Below are 22,345 nucleotides of genomic sequence, written 5' to 3'. Positions count from 1 at the left end.
TAGCTCCCTGAACGATTTTTTTTTTAGAATTCTATTATATATTATATATCGATTTGATATTATTTCTAAAAAAAATAATTAGACTATATAAATTTTTTATTAACTGAGTGCATTTTTAAATTATCATATTAATACTATGATGAATTATCAATTATATTTTCGCTATGTTAACATTAAAATAAATCCAATTTAATACTGTGATTTGTGGTTAGCCTAAGTTCAAAATTATTAATCAACTATATTACTCATTTTAAATAAAAATTGTAAAATCACGATTTGCTCGGTATTGCCTTTGGTAGTAAGCATCATTAACCCTACTTTTTTGTAAAATAGCAGTAGCAATAGTGCACCACTTTTATAAGTATAGCTTTTAACAACTGAGAAAAAAATATAAAGTAAATATTTAACTGACAATTCGTTATAATTTATAAAAATTTTCATTTGCACCCTGGTGTTGTATCCTGTCTTTTTAGGGTTGTCAGGTCTACCACATTGACTAGTAGACTAAAGGTAATCTACCAAACTCAACTCCCTAAAAAATATCCCAAATCCTAAAATTTCTAGGTATTGTGTCCAAAGACATTTCAGAAATCAGGAAACTCAATTCCCTCTTTCTATTGGATCCACTGTTCTTAGTATGTTTTATCCGATAATAAATATTGTATATTTCGCCGTCCTAACGTGTTAGCGCCAATGTGTAATTTTCGGCAATGTGAGATAGTGGTAGGCAGGGTGATTTTGTTATTTCGGCAATGTGTATAATATTATATTATTAATAATTTTTTCGTTATTATTAATAATTTTTTAAGATTAATATTTAACTTGATTAATTTATTACATTTTTTTTAGATATAATATAATAATGTTTTTTTAATATGATATTTTTAAAATATAATATTTTTTTAGGATGATTTTTTGTATATTAGTTTTTTAAATATATTTTTTTTAATATATATTTTAAAATGATTTTTTATATATTTATTTTTTATATTCATGTTATATTCGAATCATCGAATCGAATAACTCCGTATATACATCTCCTTCTTCTCCTCTTAGCCACATCCGCATTTAAATTTAATATAGGAAATTTCGTATACTGTATTTAATAATCCCTCATATTCACGCCATCCGCATTTAAATTTAATATAGGAAATTTCGTATACTGTATTTAATAATCCCTCATATTCACGCCATCTTTCTAAAATCTTATAATGCATTACGATATTTTAAAATCTTCCCCTGGTCAATCATGTCACCATAATGTCTCTTGCATTTTTTACTCTTGTATTAGTTATCCAATATATCATAATCTCATCTTTCGTATTAAACTTACCGTTAATATCCTCATACACTTCATCGGGAGTTTTTGTTGTATACTTCTCATAGATTGTTCCTTCGTGTATTTCGTTCTTCCTACTTTCCCATATTTATATAACCTCCTTTACTTTTTCACTATAATCTGACCATCCTCATTCTACTACCATATTTTCCTCTCCATATGTTTGCCTGGGTAATTTTCTCCCTAAACTGTTTACGCTTCTCCTTTCACCCCCCCCCCCCCCCCCGGTATCAATGCTTATATAAATGAAATGTATTTATATATATTATAATAATATTATATCGATCTCAATTTATATTTTTTAAACAAACTTTTTCAATTTTTGATTGTTGTTTGCTTTCTTTAACAAATTTTACATTAAATATTCTTATTGTTAAATAACTTATTCGTAATGATAGGACCGAAATTCAATATTTGCTTTCTTTAACAAATTTTACATTAAATATTATTATTGTTAAATAACTTACTTGTAATGATAGGACCAAAATTCAATATAAGCGCTCTGGTAAATAGTCTAATTACTTTATTTTATGTTTAGTTTTGTTTTCGTAATATTATCAAGTAGCTTAAAAAACTAATTAATACAATACCGGAATCTAAAATAGCATATTTTTTTTAATATGCCCATTTTAGGCTAATGGTATATTTGAATTATTCTTCCCTTTTGCGACTTATTCAGAAAATTTTATTCCAAATAAAACACAAACTATTTATATAATGTTCCATTTTGCATAAAAGTATCTTTTTTTATATATGATTGTATAGGTTAATATTTAAAAATTATCTTTTTTTAGAGCTTTTTACCCATAGGAACTTTACTACCTCAAGGTGATGCATATTGTGTAAATCGTTATTGCGGGACTTCTAGTTATACTATAAACTTCCGATAAATTCTATTATATTGCTATGGCTTTAAGGAACATGTATATTAGAAACCTGCAGCCGGGCCTAAATTTTTTTTTAAAAAAGATATCCGGCCCGAGCCTATTTTAAAACCAAATATTTGAAATCGCCATTATTAGCTGTAAAAATTGAGAATATTTTAAAAAAATCCGGACCGGGCTTGAAAATTTTTTCTTAAAAAAAGGCATTGTTACCCCGTTAATCGCTTTACCCCTGTCACCTCTTAGTTGGATGTATGGTTTATTCGAATTTTTTGTGATGACTCCTAAAATTAATTGGTTTAGCAAATTAGACACTTTTTTCTTTTTTTTTAAAAAAAATTTTGATTCATATTTATAAATTAAGAAATGAACAGACTAAATAGCCACATTTCTGTGTTTAAATGATCCTCATTTTATCAAATTATATATATTTTTTTAAGAAAATTTTATGGGAGTTTTCTGAAAATTTATGGAAAATTTTAGATAAAAGAGGTATAAATGGGGCAGTTTGGTCAATGTGGTATATACTAGAAATCTACAAAGGTAGGCCGGGCCTGTTCTCGGTCCGAAAGGGATTTGGGCCCGGGTGGGCCTAATTTTTTTAAGAAAATTCGGGCCGGGTCGGGTCGGGTTTTATAAATTTTTTAAAATATTGCTAAATTTATCAATTTTATGTTGAATTAATTTTTGTCACGAAATTTAACATATACATTAAAAAAAATATTAATAAGGAAAATCGATTTTAAATTTAAAATTGATCTCAAAATTTGATGACAAAATGTCGGGAAATTCCATAGCGTATTTGCTTGGTATACTATGCATATGCTGGAATAAATTCCGGAAAATCAGGCTTATTTAAATGTTAAAGAATTATACACCCACTAGGATAAAATAAGTAAATGATTCGCTATTTATTTGTATTTCTTGCTACCAACATACTCCAGGATAGGTGCTGTTTATTAAATACTTATTTCTTAGTTTGCGCAAACAAAGCATCGTGTTAAGATGTTTGTGTCCTATATCATGAAAGTTTATTTAAATATCAAATATCCTTGTTTAAATAATTTTATACAACCTTTTTTTTTTGTTTTTAAAAAAGTAAAGATAAAATATTTATTAACTCTTTCGATGCCTTTTATAAGGAAATAAAGGTAACTTGAGAATTTTATTTTTTTAATGACCGCACAGGGAACTAAATATCATTTCATAAAATTATTTATATTTTTGTCAGAGACCTGCAGATATACCATTAGCACGGCCCGACTCGGGCCGGATTTTATATTTTCCGGCCCGACCCAGATTTGTTTTTAAAAAAATTTCCGGCCTGGCCCGGATTTTTTGAAATATATCACATTAATTTTTAATTTTTATAGCTAATAATGGCGATTACTCCGGGTATATTTTAAAAAAAATTAAAATACAGCCAATTTAAGTTTCAAACCGTTCAAGCGTTATAATAGTTTCAAAAACTGTGAATGATCGCTCATATAATCATAAGCATAACTTATAAAACAAAATTGATGGATTGCGATACATTCAAATTTACGTTTTGTATCTGATATTTTTTTGGAAAAATAAAGTAGGGAATATCGGAGTATTCCTAGAAGCGGGGTAAAAGTACAAACCGCAATATCGTTATACTCCTATTAAGAATGAAATTCCTGAAATTTGGCAAAAATATGCATTATATGTATTTTTTTGAGGATGGGCTCTTTATTATTAGGTATAATTAAGTGAGGGAAAAAAAATTACATTGTAAGCGCATATTTTCTCAAATTTTATTATTATTGTTCCCTTTTTTTTCTTTGATGGTATATTTATTTTTGAGTTAATATCGATGATTCCATGGGTCTATAAATTATATAAAGAACTTAACCGCACCCAGTATTTTAGGCGCACTCCCTCGCACTCGAAAAATTTACCCCCCTCCACTGCCTTTTCCAAGAAATCTAAATCAAATCCATATCCCCCCCCCCTCCAATTATATTTAAATAACCAGAGCATCTTTATAACTACTTATCGCCCCTCAAATTTTCAATTTAGGAATGAAAGTCCCTGATTCCACCCTAACTTTATAGCTTCCACAAGAAAGGCGGGGATTCCCATTTATAATAGTGCCGGCTGGGATAATTCCACGGGAAGATTGAAATAAGATTGGTTAGTTTGTGATACGGTAATTTATGTCGAATCAACATGTAATTTTTGTTGTTTAATTGGGTTTGCTAAAATTGATAACTCATATAAGTTAAATGATGAAACATACATTTTCAAAATTTCCCCATCACCTTTAAAAAAAGAATTTTGTATACTTTGTTGCGAATCCGAGCTAACCATGAATGAGGAGTAATTCCCATATGGTGAGAGGTAAAATGTTCTAACTTGTATATTTTGTAAAATTTATGTTGGAGTCACCCCTTGATATAGTAAAATTATTGCTATTATTCTAAATAATAATTTAATCACTAATGAGAAAGAAACACCTGCTAGAATACACTGGTCTTTCCTTGCCCAAGCATTAATACTAAACTAGACAAGACAACGATTCATTCATTAGAAAAGCATTATAGAGTGTACATGTAATGAAGTCAGCCATTAAAAGACGCAACCTGACTTCAAAATATATAGTCTTGGTCTGTATTAATTTGGACAAATTTATACATTATAAATCGTAACCAATCAAATGTTAAAAAATATAATAAAAATAACTAATAGAATAACCCTGAAGACCCGCTATTTGCTCAAAGGAATACATTTTACATAGAAAGGGGCAAAAGTTTATTACTCAAGTGTCCGAGGTAAAAAAATAGAAATTTTTTTTATTACTTTCTAGTTTCACTATAATTAGATAATTTGTCATAGTGAGATTAACAGAAAAATAGGGTAACTTGTTAGAGTTTTTATGAGATATAAACGGCTGTTATCTAACAGGGTTTAGCCATTTTAGCTTATTCTATTATTAATTAATCACACTATAAGACTGGAATCTATCCTGTTTTTCTTTTCTTAAAAGTAATGATTGATGCCCTTAGACAAATTTTTTTTTTAGATAGAATACAATCATATAAAATCAAATATCATAGAAATAAAAATATGTTTGGGATGTCTAAAAATTCTACCAATGATCTCATGATGGGATTTTATATAATACATACCTTTTTTTTGCGCAACGAATATAAGAAAACATGCGCATACAGAGGTTGTATGGAAAAACGGGACAGCGGAAATCCACCGAAAAGATTTGGTAAAATCAACCAAAGGACGAATGTTTATCGACAAGAACTATTCATTGCATTTCAGGAAATTGAGATTCACAGATTCCAACATATGGAGGTGAGACTTTCATTATAAAATAAAACTATAAGCCGACTAACAATTGTAAGCGGAGCTACCCGGAAAGTTTATTTTGTGTTTTATCGGTAACTCGTCACAATACCTATATATAGAGTATCCCGATTATTTACTCAGTTCCATAAAAGTTTAACCGGACACTATCACCTCGGCCTTGGGGTGTTTTTTTACTGGAAAGAAGGAACTCCAGGAAATTAGGGGGGGGGAGGGTAATCAAATTGCTTCTCAAGACTTGAAAAAGATTTTTGTTTCGGGACATGCGGCTTAAGATGAGACTTAAAGTTTACGTAGCTGATTAAATAACGCTACGCGCGATGTAGAATTTTTGCTAATTTTTGCTCATTTCTTGGTGAATTCGGGTAACTGTGAATGCGGTGCTTATCTATACATGTTTTTTAATTGAGATTTTCTTTAAAAAATAGGATTCTTTCAAAAAAACATATGATTCATTTATGTATAAATATAATATCACATCAAAAATTTATATTAAATAGATTAAGTCGATATACAAGTATATAACGCCGGTTGAATATTATAGTGTTCTATGTTCATTTTTTTTTTAATTTCAAATTGTTCAGATTGAGAATACCTTTTTAAAAAATAGGATTTCTTTCATTTTTTATAAATAGGAAATCACATTGTATTATTGCAAATAAATAATTATTCTCAATTTTAGTATTTCTTATATCTAACATTTATTTTATAAGTAGATATTAGATAACCATGATAATATCAACAATCCATTTTTTTGGCGAACTCATACAAAAATATATATGACAAGAGAAGAAAGAGAGAAAGAAGGAAGGAAAAAAGAAAGAAAGAAAGAAAGAAAAAAAACATTTGTCATATAATTAAATGGCCTTAGAAACCAATTTTTTTAAAAAAATCTTATATTTTGTTTATTAATATACTTTTAGAATCAAGCATTTTGTCATATGTAAATTAATTATATATAAACATACTTAACTCAATGAAAGAAAACAGTTTATTTAAATCACAATTTTCAAAATAGATTTATTGACATTTAAAACCTAAAAGTATTTATAGGTCTTAATAAACTTAAAATAAGGCTCAACAAACCCCGTGGTCCAATTAATACTCGATCTTCTCCAACTGGTAAAATTAAACATGTAAGAAAGACCTCTAACTTTCAGTCTTTCTTTCATTCAATCATTCAAACATTCTTCTTTCTTTCTTTCTTTCTTTCTTTCTTTCTTTCTTTCTTTCTTTCTTTCTTTCTTTCTTTCTTTCTTTCTTTCTTTCTTTCTTTCTTTCCTTCCTTGTGTTGAAAAAATGATATAATAACAACAAAAAAAATTCTCAGCCGAAATATAAATCAATTAACTAGTTAAGAAATCACAATTATGTTTGATCATTTTAATCATTCAATAACTTTCCATTTGAAACATTAAAAAAAAATACTACCAAGATATTTTCGAAAGGGTTTAATTTAAAAAAAAACTCGGCTAAGGCAGGTTTCACGAAATGATCAATTCGGGGAAGGCCGACTCGGGGATAAAAGATCCATCCCAAATTTTGTAAAAATTATATAAGTATTATAAATTTTCTCTTCGTTACCACCCACTCCCCCCCTTACCCTTTCGAATACTAAAAGCTGTTGGAAAGGCAAAAAACTTTTGTCGACAGCACGCCTCACAATAACGCCGGATAACAGCTCGGATATGGGTTCGGTCGTATTCGCTCTACTGGTGCCAACCGTCATCATTTTTGTCGTTCTTATAATAACTTGCAAGATACTGGCCAAGAAATAAAAGTAGAATGTAGACATCAACCCGGAAAATGGATAATGTCCAATTCTTCTTTATATATATTTTTATTTATTACGATAGATGGCACTAATGGCACAGCATATAAAAATGCTAAAATAAATGATTTAAGGCAGCAATATGGTAATTATTTTTTAATTAAGTTATTAAAGTGCTTGCGGTTAAGCAACTTATCGTAGCATTTTTAATTATTTTATTAAAACGTAAAAAGGCGCACAATTTGAGCGTTAACGTTTTGCGTACTTTTTAATAAAAAAAACTTAACACATTTTTTGTTTTCCTAGTGGATTAAAAATTATAACTAAGTTATAAAAAAAACAGAATTTTTTTTTAAAATTATATTATCGTCTGTCTTTCTATTTCATTAATTTTTATATATTCCATTTTAAAAAACAAGTTATTTTTTTTACATTTTACATTTTACATTTAATATTTATTTTATATTTAATAAACAACCAGAAAGGGGGTTTTAGCCCCCCCCCCATTTCCAATTATTATGTGGGTACTAAGGTTAGTCAGCTTTCTTTAGAAAAAACCCGAATTCTTTGTGAACTGGTTTTAGGACAAAAAAGCAAAATGAATGTATAAAAAAAGTAACGAAAATTCATTTTAAAAATTGTATCTAGCTCCAAGTGGTAATTTGACCTATTTGCACGATACTTTTTGAAATGCATTGTTTACTTTTGTAATACTCAATTTCTGCGTATCATTTATAGTAAACGCGAATTCCTTAAGCGACGCGAATCAATCGCTAGCGAAATTACAACAGCTATATTACTTTTTTGAAAAACTCCATATTAATAAAATAAAATTATGAAGCGTTTATATAAGAATCGCTTGAACATGCACTCACTATATAAATAAGACGTTATACCTAGGATATTATAACCTGCGGAAATTTTTAAATAAGCCCTGTGCGGTAAAAATATTTAGCGCAGGTTTTTCTAGCTTCACCCGATATTTATTTTAAAATGAATAATTTGGTAATAAGGGAAAAACTCGAGACAGAATTTACCCTTCCGGATAAGATCCTTTGGAGATGATTCCTTCCTACTACACATTTTTCTTTATCAAAATTCCCTTCCCTCGAGAGCAAAAATTTCACCTTCTGGTCACGCGACTTTTTACAATCTTATTTACTTTATTTGTAAGTAATTAAAATTTATTTATTTTTTTTAAATATTTTTTTGTGTATAATCTTTTTCGATATGGGCCATATTTTTCGTCTTTTTGCGAAACTAACAATTAATCAAATCTCATAAAATACGAACAAAATGTCTTGTTTTACGTGACTACTCCCACCATTAACTAATTTTTTATTTTTCCTATTTAATTTTAATTTTTTTTTGTTGTTTATTTTTGTTTTTATTTTATTTAAAAACTTTATTTACACATTGATTTAAAATGTATGTGATTATAGGAAAAAATAAATAAAATAAATATTAAATTATTTGCTATTTCATCTCACATATCGTTTTAAAACAACAAAGTCAAATTGTTTAATTTTCCTTATGATAGCAAAAAAATACATATAATTTTTATTAATCGTGTTATTTACGTTTTTTATATAAAATAAAAAGATTTGATGAATAAATTAAGTAATATGTATATAATGGATTATAGATTTAAATTTAAATAATTAAGAAAAATTTTTTATTTCGCTCTATATCCCTTTCTATCCAATCAAAATCCGGTTTTAGATTCTAAGCTCGGCACAATTAATTTCCCATATTCTTGGATTCGATTTGGGAAATAATGAGGAGCCTTTAACTGGGAAAAATTCCTTATTTTTAATTTTAACTTGGGAACCAAAAAAATCAACGTAAAAAAAAATGCTTTTTCTTGTTATATTATTAAAAACCCGTGATATCTTTGCAACATATTTACAGTGTTGTGCAGATTTGTGCTGATAAACGGCTCTAGTTTTGAGCCGATGGCTGACTCAATATTTCACCCAGAATAATATTAGACAAGCCTGAAGATCTTTTTTGCAAAAGGAACAAAGGTTCTGACATCTTTTAGCGAAATCTTGTGGCTCTAGCAATATTTTTATGGCTAAAATATTGAGTTTGCCGTTTTTTAAAAATCGGCTCAAACAAAACGAGTCGTTTAACAACACTAATAAAAACATTTCCGTATTTTTTTTAAAAATTCGTTTGTTAAATTAAATTTATTTAACCTGTAAAAATTGATTAGAATTATCATAAACATGTTATTTTTTAACAATTTTTTTTTTGCTAATTTTTATTTTTTAAATAAATTTAAAAATATGGAAATTTTTTCTATCAAATCTTGTCAACACTGTAGTAGTTAAAGAAGAATGACAATAAGTAAGAAAATAATTTAAAGGTTTTAAGGGTATATTAATTTAAATATCGAAATTTTTTTTTGGAGGGTGGGGTTACCCACATATAATACCTTGATTGACGATGCATTCATTTCAAAGTGTACATCAATGAAAACAGCTGGGAACGCTACCCATATTATCATTTACTAAAAATTTTATACGAGACACCGATTTGTTCCTATGTCTGACGCAAACTTTATAAAATTGCCTGATCATCGAGATAATAAGGAAGCAAATTTGTTCATTGGCTGAGATAAATCGAACTCCTTCAAATGCATTATTATGAATGCGTCGTCAGTCTAGGTAGTATTATAATGTCATTTGGGGTTACTTACAAAAAAAAAAATTAAAATAATTATCCTACCTCCACATCAGAGATCGTAAAATTTCTTCCCCTAATAATATTTCTGATCCCCTCTTCCCGGGACCCGAGTATTTTAAGTATTTTATTATTCTTTCGACAACTTTTTTAAAAACTTACAAACACGAACATGCTGACGGATTGCCGAATTGTATCCATGAGGCACAGACAGCACCCGAACTAGCAATTTAACAGCTGATCGATAATATTTTTAGAGATCATTTTTTCTAAAAAAAATTGAAATTATTTATTCCTTGAGGTGGTTTATAGTATAATGTAAAAAGTTTTTCAGTTCTCTGCCTTATGTTGAGTGGCCTTTTTTACTGAATGGATCAGAACACCCGGAAATAATAATATTTGAAAATATTATTTTTTTCATTTCTTATGTTTTAGATTTTCTCTTTCTTTCAAAATAATTTGCTTAAAAAAAAAGATTCATATAATGTTGTCGGGAATCGTAGGCATTTTGGGCCGATTTTTAAAAAACGGCTAACTCAATATTTTAGCCAAGGAAATATTGCCTAAGGCCGCATTCATAGTGGATTCAATCCGACACGATTTAACAGCTGATCGATTTTTAAAATCTGTTTATGAGATCAATTTTTTTGTAATAAATATTAATTTTGTCTTTAATTCTATACATGATAATAACCTAAGAAATATTGGTTTTATAAAAGGAAAATTGATTCTCATAAACTGATTTTTAAAAAAGGCTAACTCTATATTTTAGCCAAAGATAATTTGCCTAAGGCCGTATTCATAGTGAACCCGATCCGACACGATTTAACAGCTGATCGATTTTTAAAATCTGTTTATGAGATCAATTTTTTTGTAATAATATTAATTTTGTCTTTAATTCTATACATGATAATAACCTAAGAAATATTGGTTTTATAAAAGAAAAATTGATTCTCATAAACCGATTTTAAAAATCGATCAGCTGTTAAATCGTGTCGGATCGGATCCACTATGAATGCGGCCTAAGGCTCCAGATTTCGCTAATAGATAGATGTCCAGACCTTAGTGCCATCTGAGTAATATTTTTCTTGATAAAATATTGAATTGAGTTAGCCCTTTTTTAAAAATCGGCTCAAAATCGAGCATATAACAACACTAGTTTTAACAACTCAGAAATTTTCCTATCCTATCGAGGTGGGAGTAACAAATTTACTATTATTCTGATCAGTGAATTTTTTTTCAAAAAAAATATGTTTAAGTGACTATATATAGCAGTGTTGTTAAAAGTTAATTTTAAAATCGCCACCGCTACTTTAGAATTTTTTTTTGAAATATTTTTTACTTATATCCTCTTTTCCCACAATTTAAAAAAAATATGACTATAATTTCAAATAATAATATATATTTTATTTATTTTTTATTTTGCATTTCGATAATAATAACATTTCTATCGTCATCCCTAACTCTAGAGCGAGATCGGAAAATATAACCTTTGCCATACCAAATAATCGTTTTTATATTGAAAATAACACTGCATACATAATATGAGATTAATAATTTTTTAAATTTAAGAATTACCTCGGCATTGACAATTTGCAAATACGCATTCTTAAGTAATGATAGTTCCATTCCATTTCACCGTGTAAAACACAAAATGCGCATCAATAAAATAAGGATTTCATTTTTTTCTTATGTAACATCACTTCAGATGAGGGAAGAAAGAAATAAAAAATCTACCTTATATTCCATATTGAATCTTATGCTGGTAGAACTACCTTCCACCCTCCTCCCCCAATCTCATGCTCACACATAAAACATAAATTTAATGATGCTTGGAACCATGCCGATTTGTTGTTAATTGACGCCATTAGCCTAATGCCTGAGTTAGTGTTGTTAAACGGGTTGATATTTAAGAATCTAGGAAAATGATTCCCCGAAAAAAAATCTCCGTTTTTTAAGATATTAAAAATTACAAAATTAATAAAATAGGAGAAATAATCCCTATAAATATATCCACGAAATAAAAATCCTCAAATAATATATTTAAAAATTTCGAGAAAATAAATTAAGGAAAATTAATTTTTAAGAATTATTATTGGGGATTTTTTTTCCTGGGAATTATTTTCCGCTTAGATTTTTAAAAATGGCTACTAACCCTATATTTTAGCCAAAACGGATACGCGCGTCTACAGATCTTGCTCATAGCTTGGGACATCTATCCAGTATTTGCGTAAGAGTTGTTTAACAACACTTAGCCTGAGTTTTTATCTGAAAATGTAACGGAAAAAAATATATACTTTTCCTGAACCGCAACGCGACTAAAGATTCTGATAAAAACGTTAATATCATTTACAATACGCCACGCTTAGAATTATTTTATCAAATTTTCTAAAATTCGCTTTCTTTAAATTTTTAGAATATTTCTAATTTTTGAATTTATAAAATTAAAAAAAAATATAGTCTGGTTTTTTTTTATAAAATTTGTAAATATAATTTATTTAAATTTAATATAACAACAATCTGCTTCTAATTAATTTTGTTTATGGACTTTTTGCTCATCGGATAATTGAAGAGAAGATTATTAAAACGCCATTAAAGGTAAAAAAAAATTATTTCTTTCATTCCGATTCAGTTAAAAGATTGTTTAAATTTTTTTGAATTTGTTATACGATGCGCGCGGGGGGGGGGTACTAGGTAGAGAGAGTCAGCTAGCCACGAGGATAATTTGGAGATCATCTTAAAATTTATTTCCCCACCATTCATGAGATGGGCATTATAGAGATTGGTTTGTCTTTGACACCTGCCACTCATAAATTATAGTTAGTTTTAAAAGTTTTTAAGGTTCAAAAATTAATAGGACACGTTGGCAAAATTTACGAATTTTAATTAAAAAAAATATATTATCTACTGAGAAAATGGTCCTTTTTTTAAATAAAGGAAGATTTAATATGTATATATATAATATAAACTTGTTTCTGTTACATTACAATAAATTAATTAATATATTTTTAATTTTAAAATTAATTAAATATCATACACTTCAAACTCGTGAAACGTCGATATCGCCTCATCTTAAGAATTGTTCTTAGCCCAATTCTCCCATGTGACATTGCCCCATCGTCAGTCAAGGTATTATTATACAAACTCGAATAATTCGAATTAGAAAGTGGAATAAAACAATTGTGAAAAATTATTATTTGTTTATGGAAAAAAACCTAAAATGCATGGTAGGGAATGTGTGGATCAGACTGTTCATTTGCGTGGCTCAAGAAGCGGTAGAAATATACTATTAGGGTGCCATAAGCATGGGCTAGACTAGTTTTCATTGTGGGCCATCTTTTTTGGGTACGGCTATATGAAAAAATTACGGGTCGGAACATGAATAAGGAGGTGAATGCCAGCGAAATAAGATAAGCCGGTGGGATGAAGTATAATTTCGGCATGATTAAATCAAATTGATTTATATCATCTACTTTTTTTTAAAAATATTTAAGTAAATAAGTTTTTAATTTAATATGATTTTATGCTGCGTTTTCAAATTATTTATTTTTTTTGTAGTTAAGCAGCAAAATTAAATTAGGTTACACGATATGTATTATATATAGATGAGCGTTGATCTTCTTAATTAACTTTATAATAAGCTGATTCGTGTCAATTTTATTTATTTTATGTAGAGGGTGGAGGTGATGGAATATATAAACTTGAAAAATAATGCCTACCCCCCTCTATATTATACTAACGAATTTTCACTTTTTTATTATAAGAAAATGAATGACGTTAAAAAATGCTTATAATATCGATTTAAATTGAGACTTGCAATTTATTATTTAATAACGATTTCTTAGAAAAGCTAATATTATAAGCTTTTATACCGTATATAAGCAAGCATGAGCAGCTGTTTGAAAAAAATATCGAATAATTTTTATAAATTTATAGATTAAAAATGATATCTGCTGGTTTCTTTTTCTTAATCGTATTCTTCTTTTTTTAAAAATAATTTCCTTCCCTTCATTTATTTATCACACTATTTATTCTGTTATATAAAAATTTAGCGGATATCGGGTATTGGTTCGGGTCCGGATATTTTCTCTTACCTTTTAAATACCCTTATCTTGATGTATTTAAAAAATTATCTTTATAAGATCCAGAGTCGAACCCGCATAAAATTTTCGGATACCGATTATGGTTGAAAAAATTGCACCCTTTAAAGCTTTAGTATTATAGGTGATCAACCCCCTCCCCCTCCCCAAACACTCTCCAAATTTTACTTCGACGTGACACAATAGATATGAAATTTTATATAATACGTATATAGAATAAGAACCATAATTGCCATAGAGAGAATACTTGTTCAAGCTCACTCATTTCTAACTCTGTGCATTCTGAACCGTAAAATTCACTAGTTAGAGAAAATAAGGTCAGGATGATTTGTTGTAAAACATTTCTATACATTTAACAACTATCCTTATAAAATTTTTGATCTGTATCGGGCCTAATTTTTACAAGTCCTACTCAGACCGTATTTTGTTTTTATTTATCCCGAAAAGCCGGCCCGAAATTAATTATTTTTCCTCCCAGCCCGGCCCCAATTTATTTTAAATATAAAATAAATTTATTTTTTAATTGTAAATATATATAATATTCTAACAAAATGTTTTAAAATATATATCAGTTTATTTCACAAAAATTGAATGATATTATAGTTAAAAATTTAAGCCCCGCTCAACCCGGCCTGATTAAAGTACTAAGCCCGGCCAGCATTTGCCAATCTTTGGTACAAAAAACATTTTGATAAAATTTAAAAATAAAAACATTAGTTACTTACAAGTTTTTTTTATATAAAATTTGTTACAAATGTATTGAAATATTTTTGTAAAGTTAAACCTGACCTTTTAAATCTTAACATTGATACAATTTATAAACGATTGGCCTTCCATTTTACAAAATATTAATAAGTCACATGACTTGAAAAATTGAGCCATTATTTAAGAATCCTTCAAAGAAAGGATGGAAAAACATATTGTAAAACGTTTTAAAATTGGGTGAAAGAAATTTTTTTAAAAAAACAGAAAAATATGAAAAGAAAATAATTGAGAAAAAGAATAAATAAATGCTGATAAATAATGAACGAAATATATAGATAGGATAGTAATGATCTGTATCCGGCCTAATTTTTTCAAACCCGGCTCGGCTTGAACCCGTATTTTTTTAAACTTTATCGACCCGGCCCGAATTTATCTAACTTAGAAAATTAAATTTTATAATTACTTAAAATAAAGATGTATTTTATATGCGTGTAGTTTTTATTATAAATAAAATCGATATATTTATTTTACCTAAAAAATTCAACATAAAATTGATTTAATTTTTATATATTTTTAAAAAATTTCAAGGCCAGTCATGACCCGGCCCGAATTTTTTTATAAAATATCAGGCCTACTTTTGCAGAATTCTTATAAAATCTTCGAACAAAATAATAGGGATTTTTTTAAAATATTAAAATAAGATTGAAATAAAGAAGATTTTTGCTAGACGAGATCAAATGTCATTTCAATTTATCTCTTTAAATAATTAAATATATTATATTATATAATTTTGTATAAAGAAAACTATAAAAAATAGTAATTAAACTTGACTTGCGGTTGCTGTTGTTACTGCTATTTTATATTATTATTTTATTTATATTAGAGAAATGTATAACTTTTGAAAATTTATTAAATTTTTAAAATTTTTTTCTTAAAGAAAAAAAATGAAGAAAATTTAAAAAGGAAAATATTTCAAAATGTAAAAAATTTTTTTTGTTGTTTATCTAAAATAAGAAGACTTCGGCCAAAAAAAAATATGTCATGAAACTAGTGTTGTTAAACGGCTGGATTTGAGGCGATTTTTTAAAAATGGTTAACTCAATATTTTATTTCAGAAAAATATTATGGAAACTTGAAGATTTTTTGCTTATAGATGTTACAGAGGTCTTAGAGACATCTATTAGCGAAATCTGGCTTAGGCAATATTTTTCCTGTGTAAAATATTGAGTTAGCCGTTTTGCAAAACCGACTCAGCCGGTTATCAACACACGTGAGACTATAAAAAATGCAAAAGTAACCTTTGCGTTTTTCAGGCTGCCGCAAGCATATATCGAGAAAAGTTTTAAAGTATAGCGGCACAGCTCAACGGAAAGGGCTATATTCTCTGTAATTTCGAATATCGTGAAAATAAAATAAATAATACGAAATATTTTACCACCAAAAAAAAGAGGATCAAATTCACAGATTAAACAGAAAACGGTTTGTGGGCAATCCATCGAACCCGAGGTAAGACCCGGGGCGGGTTCGGACTTCTTTTAGAAAATCGGTTTCGATTAAGTTCTCGTTATCAAAATTAAATTCCTGAATCTAAAAGACTCGATTTCCACATTTTAAATTAAGATTTTAGCCATTATAATTTAACCCAAGCCTCTAAATTCCGTTAACTGATGTCTAAATCTTACTACCAGATATGAGCAAAAATTTTCAGACTTGGGTAATATTAACAACACCAATTTTTTTAGTAGAGGAACAAAAAAAGGAATTTTTAGCGATAAAATGTGTTGTTACGATTATATTCCTTATTTTACTTCGCGGTTTTTAGAAATTTACCCCCCCCCTTGTCTTGCATGATGAGACCCGTTGGACCCGAACTGAAGCCGAACTCGAACCTATTTGTATCGGGCGGCATATGAGACCAAGACTCTAGATTCTAACTTAATAGGCGGCCTTTTCAAAAACAAATACGGTTCGAGTAATGGATTATTCGTATTGAACGAATCGAATAATTTTCTATTCGTAATTAAAGGATCTGCAATGCCCAGCCCGGAGCGTGTAACGTTTTGGGAAATTCATTTAGGCCGTGCAAAAAAAATTATCGGGTTGGATTTTGATGAATTTGATAGTGTTTTATAATGTAATGTTTATTTTAGTGTCTACTAATAGGAATATTCCTTGTATTTATTAAAAACGGAGGCATCGCAGCCATAAAAAAATTAGAAACGCCCGATTAGGTATAATTAATTTGACCGGGCCTGTCAAAAAAACTAAATTCCAAATGAGCCGGGGCATTAAAATTTTGATGGGTGCGGACCTCCATTCATCGAATAAGAATAGTAATTATTCAATTCCTTCTAGCCTATCATTTTAATATCTGTTCGGGACATATGTTACCGTTCATAGAATTGTAACAACGAATGTTTTTTTGGCCGATATGCATTGAGTATAATTATATAAAATGAAAAATCAGAATTCGAGCCGTTTCGGAATATTTAAAAAAAAGCTCTGTCCAGGGGTCGAGATAGGCCGATCCTAAATTCGCGTTCGATCTAGATTCGGTCCATCGTATAGAATGAGGATTTATTTTATTTTTTTTAATTCGTAAAACGTCTATCAAGTTGTGACAGTTGTATACCTATTTCTTAACTTTTTTTTGAAGAAAAGTAGTCATAAATGATTAAAATTAAAATCGGGCCCGAGTTCATAGACTTAAATATTTTCGGGAGATAGTATACTATACGGGTTCGGGGAAAAAGAATTGTGATGTCGAGTTCTGGGTTAGGTCTAAACCCCGTAAAATGTTTGAGATATATATATATGTAGTTATAATGCCCTATAAAATATAGATTAAATTTTAAGAATGAGATATTTTTTAGTTTATTTTCACTCAAACTTCCCCCCCCCCCCACAATTGATATCGGATATTGGTTGGTGTCAGCATAATATCCAATGACAACTTTATATCGTAATCGGATTAAAAACGCGTTAGTTTACTTCTTTATATATAACCCGCGCGGCGAAGTATGCAAAATATGCTGTCGTCGCGAATTTTGTATACTTCGCGAATTCTCGCCAATTGCAGGGTGTGAGATCAAATATAACAAAATGTAAAATTATATTTTTCTTGACATCGTAGAACAAAACCGAAATCAAGCCATGATGGAATCGCCAAGAACTCAAAATCTTTAAGGACAACATCGTCGCACGTCACAGCCCGTCTCCTATAAATAAAACGATTGTACCTATACGAATTCTTCTAAAATAAAATCAAATCGTACTCATGCCCTTAATAGACTTTGAATGCATGGTCGCTGGTTTGCCCCCCTCAGGATCCTCCCCGCCCACCATGAAGTCTTTTGGCTCGCTTTACAAACAGCCAAAGTGCCAAGCCTCCTTCAAAAACTCCAAACCACCCACTCAGGGCGCCCCGGAAAGCGTTAGAACTCCGGAGTTAACGGCGGAAAGGGTTTTGCGCCGCAAGAAAGATAAAAAGAAGAAGCAATCTCGCGACTCCAAGTTGGATGGTAGCGATGACCATAGTGATTTGAAATATTTTCACGAGGGCGTTGATCTCGAAAGGGTGAAGGTAAACGTAGGCAAGGTAAAGGCGAAATGCGATATATCAGCAATTTTTGGTGACAACGAGAGAAACGTCAATCTTAATCAAAAAGATCACAAATCATCCTCTCTCCTCAACTCGAATTTGGATTTAAAAGTAGGCGGGCACAGCTTATTGGCCGCGAGATTGGAGTATTACGCTTTCCTGGAGGATGAAAGAGAAGGATTGTTTTGGCGCCAACATAATTATAATGTCGATTTCGGGCCGTGCCTTTCTCCCCTAGTCGAGGTTGTCGAGCCCTCGATCAAAAATTTTCGATCTCTCTTCCGGAACAATTATCTTGAGCAGCAGAGCTTTGCCTGGCAAAACTTTCAAGAATATCGTAGTAAGAATTGTATCTCTAACTCGGATTGTCTTCTTAGTTCAAAAGGTTTGAATGAAAAATAGATTTTTTTTTTCTTCTTACAATGAAAATAATTCTATCGTGAACACAAACTCAATTATTTATAAAATACTCACCCCCTTTGCCAACTTCAAACTACTCATAGGCGTAGCTAAGGTTTTTTTTAATATGGTAACTTTTATGCTCATAAATTTAATTAGAAAGTTTTACATCTCATTTCCGAGTCTTTGGCGCCATTATATATCAGAGAACTACAACCAAATATACCCAAACCGGGCCTATAATTTAAATACTCAGGTCGGGTCTATATTATCGCCATTATAGATTATAAAAAATTTAATAAAATCCGGGCCGGACCTGAAAATATGAAACCCGGTCGGGCCATATCCGGAAGATCGTTCAAATGGTACCTCCTGTAAAAAATAATTTGTAGTTTTCACCTTTTCCTTTTAGTAAATTTTGAATTATAGTCATTAATAAATTCTTAAACTCAAAACTTATTCTTTCTTTCTTAAATTTTTTGTAGCTATATATTTGATTAAATATTTTTTTAGAGGAGAGAGGGTGGGTATAAGTGTAGTAATTTTTTTTTAGAATATTAGTTTAAAATGATAATTACGGAAGCGGGCAAATTTTCGCTACGCGTATGAAAGTTAGGCCTAAAAAATTGAGTTTGTTATTACCTCCGCTTATTTATTTTTTTTAAACAATAGTATAATCCGTCACATTTTATAATATCTCAAATGCTCATATACTGAAAATCTTTTCGCCCATATATTACCGATAATGTAGCCTTAAATGAAGAAGAGATACCGGATGTTTTAACGGAAGAGGCCTCGAAAAGGATATTACCCGATTCGGTCGGCATTCCAGATAACCCAGTCGGTACCTCGGATCATCTGCATCTTGAACACAACCACCCGAGCACAACCAACCCAGATTCACGGATAATTAGCCTAAATGCTAACATCAGGATGCCTTCCAAGCCTATCCTATCTACCCCTTCGTCCAAAAGCAAAGTTATGGCTTCAGGTCATAATAAGAAAAGGGTAACGTTTGCCGATGATGTCGGACAAAGTTTGGTATCCATCAGAGTTATGACCGAAGACTCAGAATGTCCACCTGAAAGTATATCAGCTAGAGTCTCTCGTGACGATCCTACGAATGTTCCTACTAGCATTAGGTCTGTTTCTGATCAGATGTCTAGAATGAGTCTCAACTCTCCTAGTGTAAATCCTTACCAAGTAATCAATGTGGGAAATTTTCCAGGAAGTACTTATCCCGCCACTTCACCACACGTTGTTCCTTTGCAATCCTCTTCGATTTCTACTACGGCCACCAACTCCACCCGTACGGTCTCGACCATGTGGATGCCCCAGTTCCATTCTCCCAACTCCGATTATGCCAAATTTTGCCTGAAGCTTGAAACTGATCTCTTATGTTTGGAATCTGTTTTCATAACGTCAACCACGTCTTATCATACCCGTACTACCTCGACATCTTCTCCCTCTATCTCTAAACCAATCAGTTGCTTGAAGGGCAATGTTAAAGTTAACAGTGGACATAATACCGCTATCGATAGTCGAATGGTGTTCGTACGGGTCACCTTTGATGTCTGGAATACATGGATCGATTTGCCTTGCTCATATGTTCCAACGCCATTGGCAAGTCATGGCAGCGACCAGCGGCTGAGTAAATTTGACAATTTTGAATTCAGAATACCTCTACCTTCAATTTCTATTCCACACGATGTCTCAGAATCTTCCGGCCAGCAGGAAAAGAAGGTTATGGAATTCGCCATATGCTTGAAGTACCCTAACTCAGAACATTGGGACAACAACTACGGGAATAATTACAGAGTATCCCTAATGTCTGGTGCCGACTTAACGCACCAAAGTGTGTCTTCACGTTTGGATACAATATCCAGATCCAGAAGAGGATCTCTCCCTTCTGAGATGAGGAACGACAGAGACGGTGACACCTATTTCGCCGTTTGGGATCATGTCGACACTGAAAAACCTTTTTGGTGAATTTTAGAGTAACTTATCCTTACTTTTTCAAAATATTTGTTTGTACACATCGCTTCGCCCATAATACATATATCCGCTCTTTCCCCTCAAAAAGAAAAAAAAGTGCTATTAAATTGCTTATATGACTAAAATCTGAATTCGTTTATCAATCGTACTTCATTTTTGATTGACAAATATTTCATTAGTTATTTTGACACACCTAAAATTGTATAATTTTTTCTTTATTTAATCTGATTACATTTAAATTCAAAGTATTATTGACGTTTTATAAGATTTTCATGTTTTTTTTATATTTATTTAAATTGAACCTTTCTCAAAAAGGGGGTGGTGTCTTTCGTGGCATAAATGTAATTTTAATTATTTAAGTTTATGAATGTTAAAAATAACTACTAACTTTCAAACATTTTATTTGGTGCTTATTTAAAATTATATAAAGTATAATAGTAAACAGAGATGATTTTTCTAATATTTATTGGCATTCTTATCATTAATTCTTCTTCTGTCCTTCATTATTAATTTTCTAATATATTTTTCAATTAGATTTCTAATAAATAATAATATATTTCTTGTATATATATATATTTATATATATTAAAAACTAAAAATTATAGTTTATTTATATTTAGAAAGTTGATTTTTTTTGTTGACATAACACCTCATTTCAACAATAGTATCTATTGTGCATTGGCAATCAATCCCTATAGGAGATTTTATTATTTCAGTATAGTTTATATATATAAATATATATATATCTTTCAAATTTTAATTATTTAAAATTATCATTAATTAAATGATTATGTTATGGTTTATTTAATATTAAAGGTTAGTTAATTTATTTTTTGGCATAACACCCCAATGTAATAGCAATCAATCCCTAGTGGAGATTTTATTATTGCAGTATATTGTATATTTATATATAAATTTAATATTGAAAATTATCATTTAATAAAATGAGTATTATAAAGGTTATCATTCATTAAATATTATATTATTTTTGTCAAATTTTCGGATAGCCAAGATAAACGTAATAATTTTTGCTATTTGTATTTATTTAAATAATATATTTTTTTTTTAACAAAATTGATATTTTTTATATTTTTATTTTCTATGTTTCCCATTTTTTTATTAAAAAAGATCTAACGTTTTTATAATTTTATGACTACACTTTTTTTTTTATAAATCGTCCAAATAAAAAATGTTTCTAGAAAAAATAAAGATTGGCATGTGTGTAAGGGATATATTTTTATAAATTTTACGTATCGTAAAATGTAGCATCATTTATTAAAATGCATTTTGAAGGTTCTCGAAATACTAATCAGCTGGTGACACGTCATTACAATGGGTCGGGCACCGGGCATCTAAAAAGTAGATACTAAAATCATTCATTCACTAATACGATATCCTTTTCCTACATTTTGTGTTTAATTTGCTATTATTATACCCGAATTCCTCATCTATACTGGTTACTTCCCTATTGGGATATATTTCTGGATTTTAAAATCCCTAGCCGAGCGGAAAACCTTAGCA

The 22,345-nt window shown here is 29.7% G+C and overlaps 1 protein-coding gene across 1 annotated transcript; it reads left to right on the top strand.

Annotated features, from left to right (window-relative positions):
- Positions 1-8,953: 8,953 nt before the first annotated feature.
- On the top strand, positions 8,954-20,857 carry LOC135927474 (uncharacterized). Its single transcript, XM_065463470.1, has 3 exons — positions 8,954-9,180; positions 17,963-18,815; positions 19,581-20,857. The coding sequence occupies exons 2-3, from the start codon at positions 18,107-18,109 to the stop codon at positions 20,816-20,818; spliced, it is 1,947 nt and encodes a 648-aa protein (XP_065319542.1). The 5' UTR covers positions 8,954-9,180; positions 17,963-18,106; the 3' UTR covers positions 20,819-20,857.
- The last annotated feature ends 1,488 nt before the right edge of the window (positions 20,858-22,345 follow it).

This window comes from Gordionus sp. m RMFG-2023, chromosome 3 (assembly GCF_954871325.1).
Source record: "Gordionus sp. m RMFG-2023 chromosome 3, tfGorSpeb1-WG-v2, whole genome shotgun sequence".
Taxonomy (NCBI): Eukaryota; Metazoa; Nematomorpha; class Gordioida; order Chordodea; family Parachordodidae; genus Gordionus; species Gordionus sp. m RMFG-2023.
Note: the sequence above shows the minus strand (reverse complement) of the source record. Positions and strands in the feature narration are given on the sequence as shown.

Coding starts and splice junctions, on each gene's coding strand:
- LOC135927474 (XM_065463470.1), top strand. CDS start 18,107: ATGCCCTTAATAGACTTTGAATGCATGGTCGCTGGTTTGCCCCCCTCA. Junction 18,816..19,580: donor TTGTCTTCTTAGTTCAAAAG/GTTTGAATGAAA, acceptor CCGATAATGTAG/CCTTAAATGAAGAAGAGATA.